Source organism: Lathamus discolor, chromosome 6, assembly GCF_037157495.1.
Source record: "Lathamus discolor isolate bLatDis1 chromosome 6, bLatDis1.hap1, whole genome shotgun sequence".
Lineage (NCBI taxonomy): Eukaryota > Metazoa > Chordata > Aves > Psittaciformes > Psittacidae > Lathamus > Lathamus discolor.
This window is the reverse complement of record NC_088889.1, coordinates 2,427,630-2,445,318: the sequence shown is the minus strand read 5'-3', so window position 1 is coordinate 2,445,318 and position 17,689 is coordinate 2,427,630. Positions and strand designations below refer to the sequence as shown.

Sequence of the window (17,689 nt, the reverse complement as noted above, 5' to 3'; positions counted from 1 at the left end):
CAGCTCTGTCTCTGCTGCCCTCCTGATGCTCTCGGAGATGGATGTGAAGACGAACGTGCCTGGAGCTGTGCAGGGAGCCTGGGAATGAACCAGCATCAGCAACTCCCTTCCTATTTCATGGGATGTGGGGATGTGGGACTGTGAATGTCTTTGGGCCCCAGGAGGTGACAAAGCCCACAGCAGGTCATTATCTCTTCTCTGTGCTGCTTGGTTTGCAGAAGAAGTGTACCCAGAGGAGATGACCTCAGCTTGAGCGAGCAACAGGGCTTTGGGCTCCCTTAGAGCAAACCGCAGAACAACCCCACCTTTCACATCCACTTTTGGAGCATTTCTGAGGCAGTCACAGCTGCACAGGGGCCATGGTTGACATTATCATGGCAGGGAGCTGAGGGGAACCTCGCCGATAGCAAGTGGTACCAGGCTCCATCAGTAATGACAGGCACCATGTGCAATGAACCAGCTTTCCACCTGCCTTCAATTCCTTGTACTCAAGCCATAGCTCACAAGTTTGGCTGCAAAGAGCCAACAGAAGATCATGGTGACCTTGCTATTGGTGAGGTAAATGCTGTCCACTGCTTCTTGTCCAAGCAAACATCAATGCTGACATCACCCAAGGCACTCAGGTTGGTCAGGCATGACTTGGTCTTGGTACTCCTCATGGTCACCCTCCTGTCCTTCCTGTGCCTGGAGAGGGCTTCCTGGGAAATTTGGTTCTTAATCCCATGGGGACTGAGGCAGCCCCAGTCCTTCTCCTCTCCTTGATAATGACATTCACCTTCTTCTACCCATTGTGCTGGAAGCACAAGAGACAAAGGAGAGCCTGAGGGAGCAGTGCCTGAAAGTAGAAGGAAGGAGATGGGGAGGAACAGTGAGGAATGTGATAAAGGAGTGAAATGGGTAGCAACATGGGTGTCCTGGGTTCAGCTCTGCCAGGGAGGAGGGGAGGCTGGGAGGAGGCAGAGACAGGACACCTGACCCAAAGTAGCCAAAGAGGTATTCCATACCACAGCACGTCATGCCCAGGATGTAACGGGGAGTTACCCGGAAGGGCTGGTGGGCTGCAGGGTTGGACGAGGTATCGGTCGGTGCTCTGCTGGGGGGAGTGGGGCGAGTTATTGGTTGGCTGGTGTTGAGGTGTTGTATTCTTTCCTCTTGTTATTTCCTTTATCATTATTATTATTGGTGGTAGCAGTAGTGATTTGGGTTATACCTTAGTTACTAAACTGTTCTTATCTCAGCCTGGGAGTTGCATTCTTTTCAATTCTCTTCTCCATCCCTCCAGGAGCAGGGGGAGGGCAAGAAGGGGGGGAGTGAGCGAACGAGGTTTGTGGTTGGGTTTGAACCACGACAGTTCATTTTTTGGCGCCCAACGTGGGGCATGAAGGGTTGAGATAATGACAGAGACAGATCGGATTAATAGTCGTCACAATGCTGATTTATTGGCTCTCAAAGTTGTTTCTCTTGCTCTCACAGTTTCAGAATGTAGTACATTACCTAGAGCCGGTATTCCCTGTGTTAGTGTTTATCAAGTGTGGGGCTTGGGCTAAGGTTCTTGTTTCACTGTGCTTTATGGCAATGGCTTGTAATACGGTTGGGCTCCGGCAGCAGGGAGGGATGGACGTGGCCGTGGACTTGTACCCGGCCGTCCCGCTGCTCTTCACCGCCCTGGCCCTTGTCCTCGCCTCCGTTTTCGTGAGGCTGCGGGGAGCCGAGGGGGAGCAGCCCCGGCAGCCGGCGGCGGCCGAAGCGGCCCGGGAGAGCGGCCCCGGGGACCAGGCGGCGGCGGGAGCGGGCCCCGAAGCCGGGAGGAAGGCGGCTGCTGAGCAGCGGGAGGAGGCGGCCGAGGAGCCGAGCCCCGCGGAGGAGCCGAGCCCCGCGGAGGGGCCCAGCCCCGCGGCGGCCGAGAGCGTCCCCCGGCAGCCGCCCGCCGAGCCCCAGGAGGATGCAGGAGGGCACACAGCATTTCCCAGCACGGCAGAGCAGGAAGAGCTGCACCCAGGAAGAGAGAAGCTGGTGGTGGGAGAGCCGGCAAGCACAGCAGCTGCACCAGCCCCAGGGACAAGCACAGCGGCGTCATCGGAGAGTTCTGAAGGGTTCGAATGGCCTTTGGGTACCCTTGGGACCTGCCTGCTGATTGTGATGGGGATCAGCGTGTTGGCACACACACAGAGGGGGTTCTACCCACGACCATTTTGTCTGATCTCAGAAGTTAAGCAGAGTCAGGTTTGCTTCTTGTCTGTGGTTAGACCACAATATAGGAGGATCAAGAGATCTTCCCCAAGGCTGGACAGTCATGAGTGGCAGGGTGTGTGGGACAGTATGAGCCAGTATCTGGTCCACTGGGCCCCTCCAGTGCTTTGGAAGTGTCGGAGGTGGAAGGCAGCTCTATGGAGTCCCCAGCAACAAGCTGCAGAAACTGCTGAGGAGGACAGTGAATTATTTTGGGCCTGGTGGGCCCATGGCACTTCAGGCCATCAGGGCAGGGATGCAACACAGAGATGGACTCATGATCGAGGGGTGGACTTAGCAATGGACACTATTGCCCAGGTTATTCATGAGTGTGAACACTGCACACAGCCTCTCCTGCTTTGAGAGACTGTAACAAGAGATGGAACCTGACATCATGGACCAGATGGACTCAGCAGCTTTATAGGGACTGGTCCATGCACTAAGATAAGAGTGCACTGAGATAAGAGTGATGGTATATTGAAAATGTGGGATCTGAGCATGATGTGAATGGTATGGAATAAGGGGGGGACACTGTCCTGGGTTCAGCAGTAGCAGTTATTTTTCTCCTTCTTAGTAGCTGATGCAGTGCTGTGTTTTGCTTTGTTGGCCTGGGAACAGTGCTGATAACACCGATGTTTTTAGTTGCTGCTCAAATGTTTGGTCTGGCCAAGGACTTTCTGAGTCCCATGCCCTGCCAGGGAGGAGCGAAAGCTGGGAGGAAGGAGAGACAGGACACCTGACCCAAACCGACCAAAGAGGTATTCCATAGCACAGCACGTCATGCCCAGGATGTAACTGGGAGTTACCTGGAAGGGCTGGGACTGCAGGGTTGGAGGAGGTATCAGTCGGTGCTCTGCTGGGGGGAGTGGGGTGAGTTATTGGTCAGCTGGTGTTGAGGTGTTGTATTCTTTCCTCTTGTTATTTCCTTTATCGTTATTATCATTGGTGGTAGCAGTGGTGATTTGTGTTATACCTTGGTTACTAAACTGTTCTTATCTCAACCCGTGGGAGTTGCATTCTTTTCGATTCTCTTCTCTATTCCTCTGCATGTAGGGGGAGGGCAAGAAGGTGGGGAGTGAGAGAGCAACTGTGTGATTTATGGATGACTTTTGTTTAAACCACGACACTTCCTTTAAGTGAAATCTATTGTGAAGCTACAGCCTCGGGACAGATTCCCCTTGATATTCCAAATGCAGCTTGAGACCTCGATTCCCACCAGCTTCTGCTCTTTGAAAGGCACAAACAAATGCAATGAATCTTTTGAAACCTTTGCTCTGACTCTTTTTCAGCAAGCAAATGTAAAACTGCACTTCCTCTTCCCTCCCACCCCAGCAGCTTTAATAGAGATCACAGGTAAGAGTGAGGAATGTTATTGGAGCTGAGGGACAAGGTCAAAAATCTTGCAAGAAAAACACATCTTTATCAGTGACAAAAGTTGTAAATGAATAAATGTGATGCTTGTTTCCTGTGAGGAAAAGAGGCCTGGGATAATTGAGGGTAATTTCTTCCTCCAGGCTGGGGATTGCGAAGTGAAATGAAGTTTGAGGCTCAGTCTCCTCTTGTTTTCTTCCAAGAAGGGTGTGATTTTGGGGGTCTGTTTCTCATTCAATACTGTCATAAACTTTTGTGCAGAAACTGTGGAAGAACTTCCATAAAGACATGAGTATCAGTGGAAAATCTCAATATTTCAGTGCCCCATGGGCTTTCACACTGGACATGAACCGTTCATGTCCTGGATGACGGAACTCTTCTATGTTGCCAGTGGCTGAAGAACCTCCTCGTGCACTTGATCAGAGCCTCCTTCACCTCCTTGTTCCTGAGGCTGTAAATGAATGGATTGAACATGGGGGTGACCATTGTGTAGAAGATAGAGACCACCTTATCCAGGCTTCTGCGGTTAGACGGAGGTTGTAGGTACATGAAGAATGATGTCCCGAAGAACAAGGAAATGGCCATCAAATGAGAGGCGCAGGTGTGGAAGGCTCTGGCCCTGCTCTGTGCTGAGCACACCCTTAGCATGGTACAGATGATAGAGATGTAGGAGAGCAAAATGACCACGCTCGTGCCCACCACATTGATGGTGACAAAGGCAAAGATGACCGTCTCACTGCTGTGGGTGTCAGAGCACACGAGCTTTAGCACAGGAACAACATCACAGAAGAAGTGGTCGATGTGGGTGGGACCACAGAAGGAACCTCCAAACAAGCACCATGTGTAGATGATGGCACTGAGGAAGGCGAATAGGTAGGATGATGCTACCAGCTGCTGATGGTCACATAAAGCAGGGGCTGGCAGATAGCAGTGTGGCGGTCGTAGGCCATCATGGCCAGGAGGTGACACTCAATAGTAGCAAAGAACGCGAAGATGAGGAACTGCATCATGCAGCCAGTGAAAGAAATGGTTTTGTCCTCTGATAACAGGTCTGCCAGCATCCTGGGGGAGATGACTGTGGAATAGCAGACTTCAGTGAAGGCAAAATGGGTGAGGAAGAAGTACATGGGGGTGTGGAGGCTGGGAGACAACCGAACCAATGTGATAATGCCAATGTTCCCCACCAAAGTGACAATGTAAATCAAAAGGAACAAGAGAAAAAGAGGGGTCTGCGCACCTGGGCTGCCTGTAATTCCCAAGAGGATGAATTCAATCTGGGTTTGATTTCCCCCCATGACCTGGTGTTCCCTGCTGAGACAAAAGGAAGAGAAACATCACAGTGATTAAAAATTGATTCAGTTTTGGACCATATCTAACTGCAATCAATCAAGCAACTGTCACATTTTGATGGAATTCATATATTCTAATGTATATTGCAACCCAAATTATATACAGATTATATTTTGTTAATTGAGGTACTTTTAACAGGGAGCGTGTTGAAGCAACAAATGGCAGTTTTGTTTTTCTATGCTTAGAAACCTTAAACTATGGATTTATTGAAGCACGTGAGTTTTCAGGTTATTCCAGGTTTGAGGAAAGTATCAGATCCTTATTCACTTTCAGTTTGGAGGCTGTGTGTGCCGGAAGGCACCTCAGAGTAACCTCGTAGCAGTGTACGTAAACCTGGAGAAAGTCCCAGTGATAGACCTGCTTACACATCCTCCAGACATTTCCCTTGGCTTTTGATTATCGTTCCAGTTACAAAACACATTTCTCAAACTCTTTGAGATCATTCACAACACAAAACATTCACATTGCTAAAGTCATGATTTATATATTTCTGAGCTCCAGCACACTGAAGCATCCTAAACCCATGGGCATTGAGTTGCATACTTGAAAGCTCAGTTTATATTACAGTGTGCTAATTCCTAAGGCTGATTTGTTAGTGACTATATTCTGCTGACAATCTGAAATGCTGCATTTCTTTATAACGATATAAGACTCATCCTCATTTAACCCTTGAATAAATCAGTGCATCTTGCTTTAGCTGCCTGTGTAAAAGAAAACCTGCACAAACCATTGCTTCCTCTTCTTATAAAGAAAACCCACGTTGGTAAGGCTGTTTTCCTGACACAGCTTTCCCAAAGAGGAAACGAGGACATGAAGATAAAAGCCCACTGCCTCAATGCAGGTGAGGCTTTGCTTCGTCTTGATGTTACCTCCTGTGCCTTCCTTCTGCCACCGAGTGATGGGAGCCAAGGGTTTATACCCAGCATCACCTCTGTGAAGCACCTGATGTGAAGAGAGGGAAGCTCGTGCCAGACTCCAAGAGCCCAGCCTGTGGTGCTGGGGCTGTAAATACAGTTGCATGTGCTCTCCTGGGAGGAAGCCTCCAGGGCTGCTCATGCTTTACCAGAGGAAAACAAAGAGAAGGAAAAGCAAAGGATGTGAAATCACCTCTGAAAGGCATTGTGGTGCTGGGGCATCTGAGAGACATGGTGTGCATGAGCCAAACCTGAGAACAGCTACAGAGCAGCAGCAGTGATGAGCAGCTCATAGGATGCTTCTGACATACCTATGGACTATGCCAAGCTTTCTGTCTGTCATTGCCAACAGAATGAGCATGGGCTTAGAGACATTTCAGATCTTGAAAAGAGTCCCTATATGTGACAGGAAGCACAAGTGACCCTTTCTCGGGAGCTCCTCTTTTCCCTCTGTGCATACTTGAGAGCCCAGTTTTCCAGCCCCAGTGGGATTATCCACATATAGTGCCTGGATGTCCAACAGCTGAGCTGGTGCTTTAGGGTTTCCACTGTATTCAAGGGTGAGAAATGGGCATTTGAGGCAGTGATGAATTGTCCCAGGGTGAATAGGCCTTCATCCCCCTGAGCAGCCTCAGCTGGGGCTCCATCCCCACTCTGCCCATTTGTCTCCCACCTCTATTTAACCTCAGCCCAGGGATGTTAGGCTATGTTTGTGGTTTGGTTTCCAGTTTAGGAGGAGTTGTGCACATCTATGGAATCCTTTGATGGTGACCAAAGCTTGCTCATGTATCTTCCTAGCAATTGCTGACCTGACCCTGAACAGGGCATTGATTTGACCTGTGTTGGCTTGGTTTGGCTTGGTCTTGGATCTGCCTCATAATCCCCCACTTGCTTGACGCCCTGCAATCTTGGCTGAACTTGGCCCAGGTCTCTGTTCCTTCCCTACTGCTCTTGCTCAGGTACTGTGGGATGGGTCCTGCACCCCATGGTGTTCTCCTTCTGTTCTGTTCACATAGATTTAGGAGACAAACCCATGTGGCAGTCTTCGGGATCCTGCAGACTGTCCAGAATCTGTCACCCTCTGCACCCAACAGCCCAGCCAGTGCTCACTGTTCTGCCAGTCCCTCTCCATCCCGACCATATCCCTACATGGGCAACTTAGGAGATAGTCTATTCAGAGAGGGAAATTAGAGTGAGAAATTGAACATTACATTCAAGTGCTATTTCCTGGTCCGATTTCAAAGGCCTCTGTCCTTCCTAACTTTTCAACATTTAATTGCATTGATCGTGTCTCCTTCGTTGACCACAAGCAGAAGACACTTTTGTGCCAGCACTAAGTCACCATCAACAGGCTTAATTTGTAAGTGACATAGACAGTTTGGTTTTCCATGGTGTGCTTTAGCATGAGATGGGCATGGACATGGGATGTGGGTGCTTATTGCCAGCTGATTTCCATTTATCTCACCATGTACGTAAACAGGAATTAGGATGAATGTTAAATACCCTTTAAAATGAATGGGATGAGCCCTTGATGTGCCCAAATTCTCTTAACCACTGGGTGGTCTCAGCACAGTTCATCATCCTGTATTAAGAACTGTACTGTCTCCAATTCCCTTTGAAGTGTAATCTCTTGTGAAGCTGCATCCTGGGGAGGGATTCCCCTCGATATTTGAATATGCAGCTTGAGATCTTGATTCCCACCAGCTTCTTCTCTTTGAAAGGCACAAACAAATGCAATGAAGCTTTTGAATCCTTTTCTCTGACTCTTTTTCAGCAAGCAGATGAAAAACTGCACTTCCTCTTCCCTCCCACCCCAGCAGCTTTAATAAAGAGCTCGCAGGTAAGAGTGAGGAATTTTATTGGAGCTGAGGGACAAGGTCAGGAATCTTGCAAGAATAATAGATATTTATCAGTGACCAAGGCTATAACTCAATAAAGTTAATTGGTGTTTGCTGTGAGGGAAAGTGGCCTGGGATAATTGAGGGTAATTTCTTCCTCCAGGTTGGTGACTGTGAATTGCAATGAAGTTTGAGGCTCCTTCTCCTCTTGGTTTCCTTACAAGGAAGGAAGATGTGATGTCATACATGTGATCGAAGGGACATAGGGGTTGCTGTGACTAACTCCCCTGGTCAAAGCCCCTCTGGGTACCATCAGCTCAGCCATCAACACTTTATCTTAAAAAGCACAGGGAGGTGTTGAAGCATCCGCAGTGTTGTGGCTGCTCATGCAAATCCTGTATAGCTAAGGAATAGGGAAAAGAAATGTGGAATGTGGTCCCCTCTCCCTTGCACCCATCCCAAATGCTGGTCCTGTCTCTGTGCTGGCACCAGGAAGCTCTCATCTTGTCCCGCAAATCCCATCTCCATGCTCAATCCCAGCCTGACAGCAAGAGATGAATGGGGAGAAGCTGTCACCGCCAGAACAAGGGATGTTTGCAGGGAGGTCATTGACACAGGGATAAAGGCTGGAGGGGGCAGAGAGCAAAGGGTCTGCTCCATACTCCCCTTCAAACTGCAAACTCCATCACCTCACTGCACATCATGGGGCAGGATGAAGGATCCTGGGGCTCCGCAGAAAACAGAGGACATTCTCATAGGGATGCTGGCGGCTTCTGCCCCTGCTGGTACCCTGGTGATGGAGGCACTGGACTGAAATCCCTCCCTGCTCTGCATGGAGCTGGCTCCAAACTGGGACTCAGCTTTCACTTCTTAGGGATCAGTGCTTAAATCCTTCCTATGGCCATCATAGCAGAGAGGAGACCCTCAGTCCCCCATGTGCTGCAGGGTGGCCATGGGGGCTGTGTGAGCACTACAAGGATTTGGGACCAGGACTCATGCAAAGCAAAGAGGGATCATCTCTGTGCACACCCAGCTGTGTCCATCACATATCCCATGCCTTGCAGAGCCAGCTTGGTCCCATTCGTCTCCCGCTGTAAGCATGCACTTTGCTTTCATATTTGGCTGTAGAAGGAATTCCCTCACAACCCCCATGAAGGCTTTAACCTGCCAGAGGGGAGACTGAGATGAGCTCTTAGGCAGAAGCTCTTCCCTGTGAGGGTGCTGAGGCGCTGGCACAGGGTGCCCAGAGAAGCTGTGGCTGCCCCATCCCTGACAGTGCTCAAGGCCAGGTTGGACACAGGGGCTTGGAGCAAGCTGCTCCAGTGGAAGGTGTCCCTGCCAGTGGCAGGGGTTGGAACTGGAGGAGCTTTAAGGTCCCTTCCAACACAAACCTCTCTGGGATTCTGCGGTGGGCTTGGGAGCATCCACCAGAGCCACCAGCGACAGGGGCAACCCTAAAGCATCCCTTCAGAAGGGCCCTTTTCCCCTGTTGCTGCCCATTTCACTCCTTTACCACACTCCTCATCTGTTCCTTCCCATCTCCTTCCTTCCACTTTCGGGCACCACTCCCTCAGGCTCTCCTTTGTCTCTTGTGCTTTCAGCACGATGGGTAGAAGAAGGTGAATGTCATCATCCAGGGGAGCACAACGACTGGGGCTGACTTGGTCCACCATGGGATTAAGAACCAAATTCCTCAGGAAGCCATCTCCAGGCAGAGGAAGGACAGGAGAGTGACCATGAGTAACCAGTATGGATGTACTAAGGGTAAGTTAAGCCTGGCCAACCTGAGTGCCTTGGGTGATGTGAGCATTGATGGCTGCCTGGACAAGAAGCAGTGACCAGCATTTACCTCACTGTTAGCAAGGTCACCACGATCTTCTGTTGGCTCTTTGCAGCCAAACTTGTGAGCTATGCTTTGAGTACAAGGAATTGAAGGCAGGTGGAAAGCTGATCCATTGCCTGCAGTGCCTGACATTGCTGATGACTCTGGTACCAGCTCCCACTGGCAAGGTCCCCCCTCAGCTCCCTGCCATGATAATGTCAACCATGGCCCCTGTGCAGCTGTAGCTGCCTCAGAAATGCTCCAAAAGTGGATGTGAAAGGTGGGGTTGTTCTGTGGTTTGCTCTAAGGGAGCCCAAAGCCCTGTTGCTCGCTCAAGCTGAGGTCATCTCCTCTGGGTACACTTCTTCTGCAAACCAAGCAGCACAGAGAAGAGATAATGACCTGCTGTGGGCTTTGTCACCTCCTGGGGCCCAAAGACATTCACAGTCCCACATCCCCACATCATATGAAATAGGAAGGGAGTTGCTGATGCTGGTTCATTCCCAGGCTCCCTGCACAGCTCCAGGCACGTTCATCTTCACATCCATCTCCGAGAGCATCAGGAGGGCAGCAGAGACAGAGCTGAGAGGTAAGTGAGGGGCAGCATCTTTCAGCCCATCATTCTGCTGTGGTTCTCTCTTGACAACAAGCAGCAGCTCCTGTCTCCATCTCCTGCCCTACTGCAGGGTCCTGGGCTTCTTGATGATGCTCTGGGCTTCCCAGGGAGCTGCTTGTGCTGTGTCCTCCCCACGCTGCTGCTGAGAAGGCAGCTTTGGAGATCACCCTCCTGTAGAACACCCTCCTGTACAGAGCTTTCCTGTACAGGACACTCAGGGTGCTCCCCATTGCTGAGATGAGGCAGGTCCAAAAGATGACTTTTTTTCCCCCAAAACATGTGTTCAGGAAAAGATTGGGGAGCTCAGGGGTTTGCCCATTTCTATTGGAGACTCAAGGAACAGGTTGAAGAACCATGAAAAGGTTTTAGATCTGAAAGAGTGTGTCAGGAGGGAGGGGAAACCAATATTAACCATTGTGTAAGGTTGCATAGGATCATAGTATGGCTTGTGTTGGAAGAGACCTTAAATCTCACACAGTTCCAACCCCCTGTGATGGGCAGGGACACCTTCCACCAGAACAGGTTGCCCTTTCCAACCTGTACTTTCCATAGGTCAGGAATTCATTCCAGTTCGGAAAAAAAACAGAAGCAGAGAAGGAAGGAGTGGGTGGTTGGTAAATGCCCACAGACGGATGAAGGATGAACTCTGCACTGTGACAGCACCACATTTCTCTGTGTTCCACATTGAGACAGATGAACTACAAGCCCCAGGCTGAGCACTAATGCAATGAAGTGCACCATTAAGGTAAAGCTACTCGGGTGTGCAACCTCCCACTGCTTTCCACAGAGGTCATTGCTCAACATCTCAAGGGGAGCCAGAGGAGCAGGCACCACGTTGTGCCATGGTGTTTAACTGCTGGAGCACCCCTTTGTTCTACCTGTGCTGGGACAGGACTTTCACCAAGCTCTTCCTCATTGGTCTGTGCCTGAACTCTCCCTTTACATCATGCAGAGCTCTCTCTGAGCAGCTCCCACCACACAGAGGCTTTTCCACCTGGGACATCCCTGCCTGTTGGAGAAGAAACCTGCAGGCAGGAGCTCACACAGAAAGCACCATCCAGCCCATGGCACAAAGCAATTGCACCCAAGTGACCGAGTTCAGCCTGGCGGGCTTCACAGAGGACCCGGTGACTCAGGGCAACATGTTCCTGCTCTTCCTGCTCACCTACCTTGTCACCATCGTGGGCAACCTGGGCATCATCATCTTAATCAGGGCCAGCCCCCACCTCCACTCCCCCATGTATTATTTGCTGGGCAACCTGGCCTTTGTAGACCTCTGTTCTTCCACCATCGTCACCCCCAAGATGTTGGTTGACTTGATGTCAGAGAAGAACATCATTGCTTATGCTGGGTGTGTGGCTCAGGTCTTCCTCTTTCAACATTTTGGGATAACTGAATGCTTCCTGCTGTCTTCGATGGCCTATGATCGTTACGTGGCCATTTGCCATCCCCTGCTCTACCCCCTTGTCATGTCCCCAAAGTGCTGTTTCCAGCTGGTGTCTGGCTCGTACCTCGTGGGGCTGACCAATGGCGAGGGACAGACCATCAGCATGTCCACCCTGTCCTTCTGCAGCTCCAGCGCCATCGACCTCTTCTTCTGTGACATTTCCCCTCTCATCTCTCTCTCCACCTCCAACACCACCCTCAGCCGCATCATTCTGACCACTGCAGCATCTCTCTTTGGTGCGTCCAGCATCCTGGTTGTCCTGCTCTCCTACATGGCCATCATCCCCACCATCCTGAGAATCAATTCAGCCGAGGGCAAGCGCAAATCCTTCTCCACCTGCACCTCCCACCTCACCACTGTCAGCATCTTCTATGGGGCATCCTTTTTTATGTATTTATTCCCCAGCTCAGACAGCTCAAGAGGAGCAGATAAATGGGCTGTGGTGCTCTACACCATGGTGACTCCCATGCTGAACCCCTTGATCTACAGCCTGAGGAATAAGGAGGTGAAGGAAGCACTGAGGAGACTCTTGAAAATAAAATGATCTTGCATGTTGTAAGTTTAGGGCCAGATAGAATGGAGATGTGGGGGAGATGCTCAGGTTTTTGTTAAATATGGACAACATGTTGGGGGTCTTCTGCTCCCAGACTTACATGATGCACTGGTTGATGTGATTGAGAATGCAAACAATTTCACTCTCCAAACTTTGATAATTGTATTAGGAGTTAATTTCACCTAATCAAGGCACAGGTAGACAACTACAAGCGTGTACTTCTCTTCATCTTAGGATGAGTGGGGACGTTATCACTCCCTCCAACTGCCTGACAGGAGGATGGAGCCAGGAGGGGCTGGGCTCTGCTCCCAAGGGACAAGGGATGGGACAAGAGGAACCAGCCTCAAGCTGCGCCAGGGCAGGTTTAGATGGAGCTGAGGAACAATTCCTGCCCCAGAGGGTGCTCAGGCATTGGAACAGGCTGCCCAGGGCAGGGCTGCAGGCACCGGCCCTGAAAGTGCTCACACACCATGGAGAAGAGGCCTCAGTGCCATGGGTTAGGGGTAGCCTTGGCAGTGCTGGGAATGGTTGGACTGAATGAGCTTGAAGGGCTTTTTCTTTTTGCTCTCCATTTTGCATGGCAAATGAGAATAAACAGAGAGTGAATTCTACTGTTCCACTAAATCAAAGTCCATTTCTAGACAGTATTGTTAAATTCATTAAGGGCCTTAAGAAAAGGACAAAAACACCTTTAGCAAGAGAAATAAAGATGACAGCAAATAAGTGTGATGCCATGCAGGAAGTATTTTTAGGTTTTGATGCACAAACCTCATTCAATGATTTCCAGCACCGTTCACCTCATTTCATTTCAGAGAGCAAAGAAATTATGTGAAATATGGTACTTGTGTGACCTTTACTATGAATGAAGGCGCTTTGAAAGCGTTTTAAGATGTGGTAGTGATGAATCCCCACCAAAGGGCAGATACTGTCAAGGAACCCCTGTTCACTGCTCCACACCTTTGCTTGCCATCCCCCTATTGACAGCAATAAAAGCCATGATCTCCATGGCAGCCTGACCAGAACAGAGTATATGAGCTATGGTGCTGTTCAGCAGCCTTCAGACCTGATACATGGCAACCCATGGCAGCCTGTGCTCAGTTCTCTCCTGCTGCCTTCCTGCACAGAGAGATGCTGGGTAACGGACAATCATTGCATACATAAAACACCCCAAAATACTTCAATGTGTGCATTACCTGAGCCCAGAGAGCTGCAGCCTCTGCCAGGACCATGGTGAAACCTGGAGCCATGGCTGAGCCTGAGGGCTCTCCTAGAGACATGAAATAACCTAGGCTGGAAGGAGAACCTCCATGATTGAATTGAATCAAGCCAGGATCAAAGTGTTTGCTGATTTCTTAACAGCACACAACTAACAGGCACCCAGGGTCAATCAGCTGAATCCTGCTTTGTTCCCAAAGCTTCCTGATAATTCCCTGGTTATTATTTAACCCAGCCAACGGTTGTTTTCCTGATGAGCCTTGGGGACAACCAAGGACAGAGGTTTCACACCCTCCCTGGCCCCTATGTCAGTGTTTGACTGCTCTTACAGTGGGGTTTTCCCCCTCCCTCTGTTTCTAACTGGCATTTCCCACGCTGCAAATTCCCAAGAGCAAATCTCAGATTTACCCTCATCTGCAATACGAAAGACACAGAACACTTGTTGGTGGCATCAGGTCAAAAAGAAAGTGACACCATTAATTCTTCCATGAATCCTTTCTCTGTCCCTGAAATCATAGAATCATGGAATGGTTTGGGATGAAGGGAGCTTAAAGCTCCTCCGGCTCCAACCCCTGCCACCGGCAGAGACCCCTTCCACTGGAGCAGCTTGCTCCAAGCCCCTGTGTCCAACCTGGCCTTGAGCACTGCCAGGGATGGGGCAGCCACAGGTTCTCTGGGCACCCTGTGCCAGCGCCTCAGCACCCTCACAGGGAAGAGCTTCTGCCTAAGAGCTCATCCCAGTCTCCCCTCGGGCAGGTTCAAGCCATTCCCCTTGGCCTGTCCCTACAGGCCCTTCTCCAAAGCCCCTCTCCAGGTTTCCTGGAGCCCCTCTTAAGGTATTGAAAGGCCACAATAAGCTCTCTCTGGAGCCTTCTACAACAATATTCAATGACTTTATGTCCAGCTGGTCTCTTCTTCACCATCACCAAGTGTTTAAATAGGAACATGAACCCTTAATGTCTTGAAAACACAAGTCTGAGGCTACAACCCTATCGGTCTGATCATTGTGGCTTCCCATTGGAGCAGCTGCTCTCAAAACCAAAAGCTTTTTGCTCCTTGTGTGTGTGTTTAAGGTAACCAGTGGTTTGCTGTGTCTAAGGGCTGCCACTGCCTTCAATGGGGTTATCATCTGACCATGAGAGCAGAGGAAACACCAGGTGAGGTTCTAGGAAGCAGAAGCAGCAGCCAGCATTGCAATGCATCTTCCTGGTGGGCCATGATGAGCAGGCAATGAGGGGGCTGGCTTCTGGCATTCCTGCTGATGAGCTCCTAATGGCTTTAGCTCCTCACTTCCAGGTGGAGCTGCTTTCATTGTAGTTAAATCTGGCTTAAGAGCAGCTGAGCAAATGCTGGGTAGGAACTACCTCCCCTTCTTTGTGTGCTTAGTGATTGGATTTAGGAATCACCTCAAATATCTTTAGGCAAGCACTTATCTCCTTACATTTGAATGCACCAGGTCACCTCTATGTGTTTACTGGGCCCATGAGCTCACTTTATTGTCGAGGGAGATTTGGTGGGGTTCCTACATCTCACTGCAAGGGGGACACGTCCATTGGTTCAGTTGAAGATCTGAATGAACTCTGCTGATTGCATTGGGCTGAGTCTCATCATCTGTAATGAGACCTTGGCTCATAAATAGGTGAGGAGAAGCACTCATGTTTGTTTCTCAATGTGAGCTGCATCTGAAAGAGTGAGAATAAGGTCCTGTTAGGAGGTTTCTGGTATGTTTCCTTTAGCTGGTTGGTTAAAAAAGACCCAGAAGCAAGGGAAATGTGGTTTTTCCCCCTTTTGATTGGAAAGGATTTTGACACTTGGGCTTCAAACAGGTTGATCCTACACTGGGGTAGGGACTCCTTTCCACTGTGTGAAAGCTATATGTATGGGAAGAACCAGGAGCATGGAGTAGCACCTTTAGGCTAGCTGGAAACAGAAATACCTTAGTTTCCCTTAGTGCAGAAAGGAAAGGCAGAGTTTCAGTTTGGTCTTGTTCCCTTTAAAACTGATGTCCAAGGTGTCTCTCTCTTGCTTTTGAAAGAGAATTGGGAGATATTAGAATGGCTTCTTTTAGACACTGTTGCTACCTTGGAGCTGAGGTACCGTGGGGAGGTCCCTGCACACAGTGGTGCTCCTCTTTGGCTCTCTTTAAAGAGATTAAAGAGAGAAACCCCTGTGGTACTGGCAAGGTTTTAGCAAATTAGAAACTCTCTCTGGTTGCACCCAACAGCCCAGCCAGGGCTCACTGCTCTGGCAGTCCCTCTCCATTCAGACCATGTCCCTGCATGGGCAAACGAGGAGGCAGTCTTCTCAGTGAGGCAAATAGAGTAATCAATTGAGCATTCTATTCAGTGTTATTCTCTGGTCATTAGTATCTCCTCCATTTCCAAATATGATATTAGAATTATGGCACTTAGTAGGTGGGCAGCACTTTTCTTTGGAAATGGCTTTCAAGTCTTAGTAAAGACTCTTTAATCTTTCCAGCTTGATTGTTTCTTTTCTTTGAAGATGCTGAGGAGCCTTCCCTAAGTAAAGCTCTTTCTCAATAACTTCAGAGTGTTTCTGATTTTGTTCTCTTCTGTGTCCCAGAAGACAACCCATCTCAAAGGCTGAGGAATTAACAGCTCCAGATGTTTAACTTATGAACTCCCTGAAGAAATTCTTCAGTTACATCTGAAGGGGAGAGAAAACAAGATTGCCATGGGGTTATGTGCCCAATGAGGCTGCTGGCAGCGTATCCCAACCATCTAAGATAGAAAGTAATAAACGGTAAAGACAGGAGTCTCTGGTAGATGTAGCCAAACAGAGACTTTAAGGATTTACTTCTCTGAAGCTCTGACTTATAAAACAAGCCAGAAGGTGAGAAAAGTCTTTTCTCAAGATAGAGAGGATTCTGTGCAGTACAGTCATGCAGATCCACACACTGAGTCCAAGTCTGTGTGTGTCACTTGTAATACCAGTTTTATACATTTTATTTGTACTCCTCTGTCACACATATAAAATCATAGAATCATAGAATAGTTTGGGTTGGAAAGGACCTTAAGATCATCCAGTTCCAATCCCTATGCCATGGGCAGGGACACCTCACACTAAACCGTGTCGCCCAAGGCTCTGTCCAGCCTGGCCTTGAACATTGCCAGGGATGGAGCACTCACAACCTCCCTGGGCAACCCATTCCAGTGCCTCACCACTCTCACAAGAAAGAACTTCTTCCTTAGATCCAATCTAAACTTCCCCTGTTTCAGTTTTAACCCGTTACCCCTTGTCCTGTCACTACAGTCCCTGATGAAGAGTCCCTCCCCAGCATCCCTATAGGCCCCCTTCAGGTACTGGAGGGCTGCTATGAGGTCTCCACGCAGCCTTCTCTTCTCCAGGCTGAACAGCCCCAACTTCCTCAGCCTGTCTTCATACGGGAGGTGCTCCAGTCCCCTGATCATCCTCGTGGCCTCCTCTGGACTTGTTCCAACAGTTCCATGTCCTTTTTATGTTCAGGACACCTCACTTCTTCCTCATTCCGCCCCCCCCAAATCCGGTGAAGGAGGTGCTTGCGTATAGTTAAAGTTGCAGTAATGTATCTGCCTTCTTACATGTGTTTCTCCTCTTGATCTTTCGAGGGTGGACTAAAATGAGAACTAATATCCCTCACTAAGGTGAAATTGGCATCCAATCTGTTGACCTGATCGATGAGGTGCCAGGTATCTGCTGCCTGTGCTTCTGCTCTGCAGGTGCGTGCTGTGAAGACAGAGAAGGGCAGGAGGTTGGAGTCGATGAATGGTGACTTTCTCTAGGGGCTGGGGAAGGAAAGCTCTTTCAGAGGATGTAGTAACATGTATTCCTCTGACAAGAAAATAAACCCAAACCCAAGGCTAATAAGCAAATGTCAGGCCAGGTACACTGCTGCTGTGCTGCTGTCAGGGGTCAGGGGCTGCTCTGCCAAATGCTGGCAGGTGTGAGCATTGCATTTCTGTCCCAGCCAGCCCTCAAGCCATGGGGCCCAGCCCAGCTGAGCAAAGCTGCTGTTGCCTGGGCAGGGGCTGCAGGGGCTGAGAGCTTGGATCTCACAGGGGAAGGAATAGAACTGAAAGCTCCTAGAAGCATCAGACAAGTGATGAAGGAAGCTGCATCTTTCTGGCCCAGGGAAGTTTCTTCTCGCGGTGGGAGGAAGCTGTTGAGGTGGGGAAGGGGAAGCTCAATTTGGTGCTGAAGCTTGAGCCCTGGGTTGGTGCCGTGGCTTCCTGGTGCCCTGCAGCACGGGCTGGCCACAGGCAGAGCGATTTTAAATGCCCATGAATTCAAGCAGAACGAGGCCCTGCTCACCTCTTTGCCACTTCTTTTAAGCC

General features: G+C 49.6%; 2 protein-coding genes across 2 annotated transcripts; one reads left to right on the top strand and one right to left on the bottom strand.

The window, feature by feature from the left end:
* Positions 1-3,954: 3,954 nt before the first annotated feature.
* On the bottom strand, positions 3,955-4,895 carry LOC136016735 (olfactory receptor 5AP2-like). Its single transcript, XM_065684371.1, has 2 exons — positions 4,489-4,895; positions 3,955-4,456 (listed from the first exon to the last, which is right to left on the bottom strand). The coding sequence occupies exons 1-2, from the start codon at positions 4,893-4,895 to the stop codon at positions 3,955-3,957; spliced, it is 909 nt and encodes a 302-aa protein (XP_065540443.1).
* A 6,219-nt stretch (positions 4,896-11,114) lies between these two features.
* LOC136016905 (olfactory receptor 8U9-like) lies at positions 11,115-12,131 on the top strand. The gene has a single exon (XM_065684649.1). The coding sequence runs from the start codon at positions 11,205-11,207 to the stop codon at positions 12,129-12,131; it is 927 nt and encodes a 308-aa protein (XP_065540721.1). The 5' UTR covers positions 11,115-11,204.
* The last annotated feature ends 5,558 nt before the right edge of the window (positions 12,132-17,689 follow it).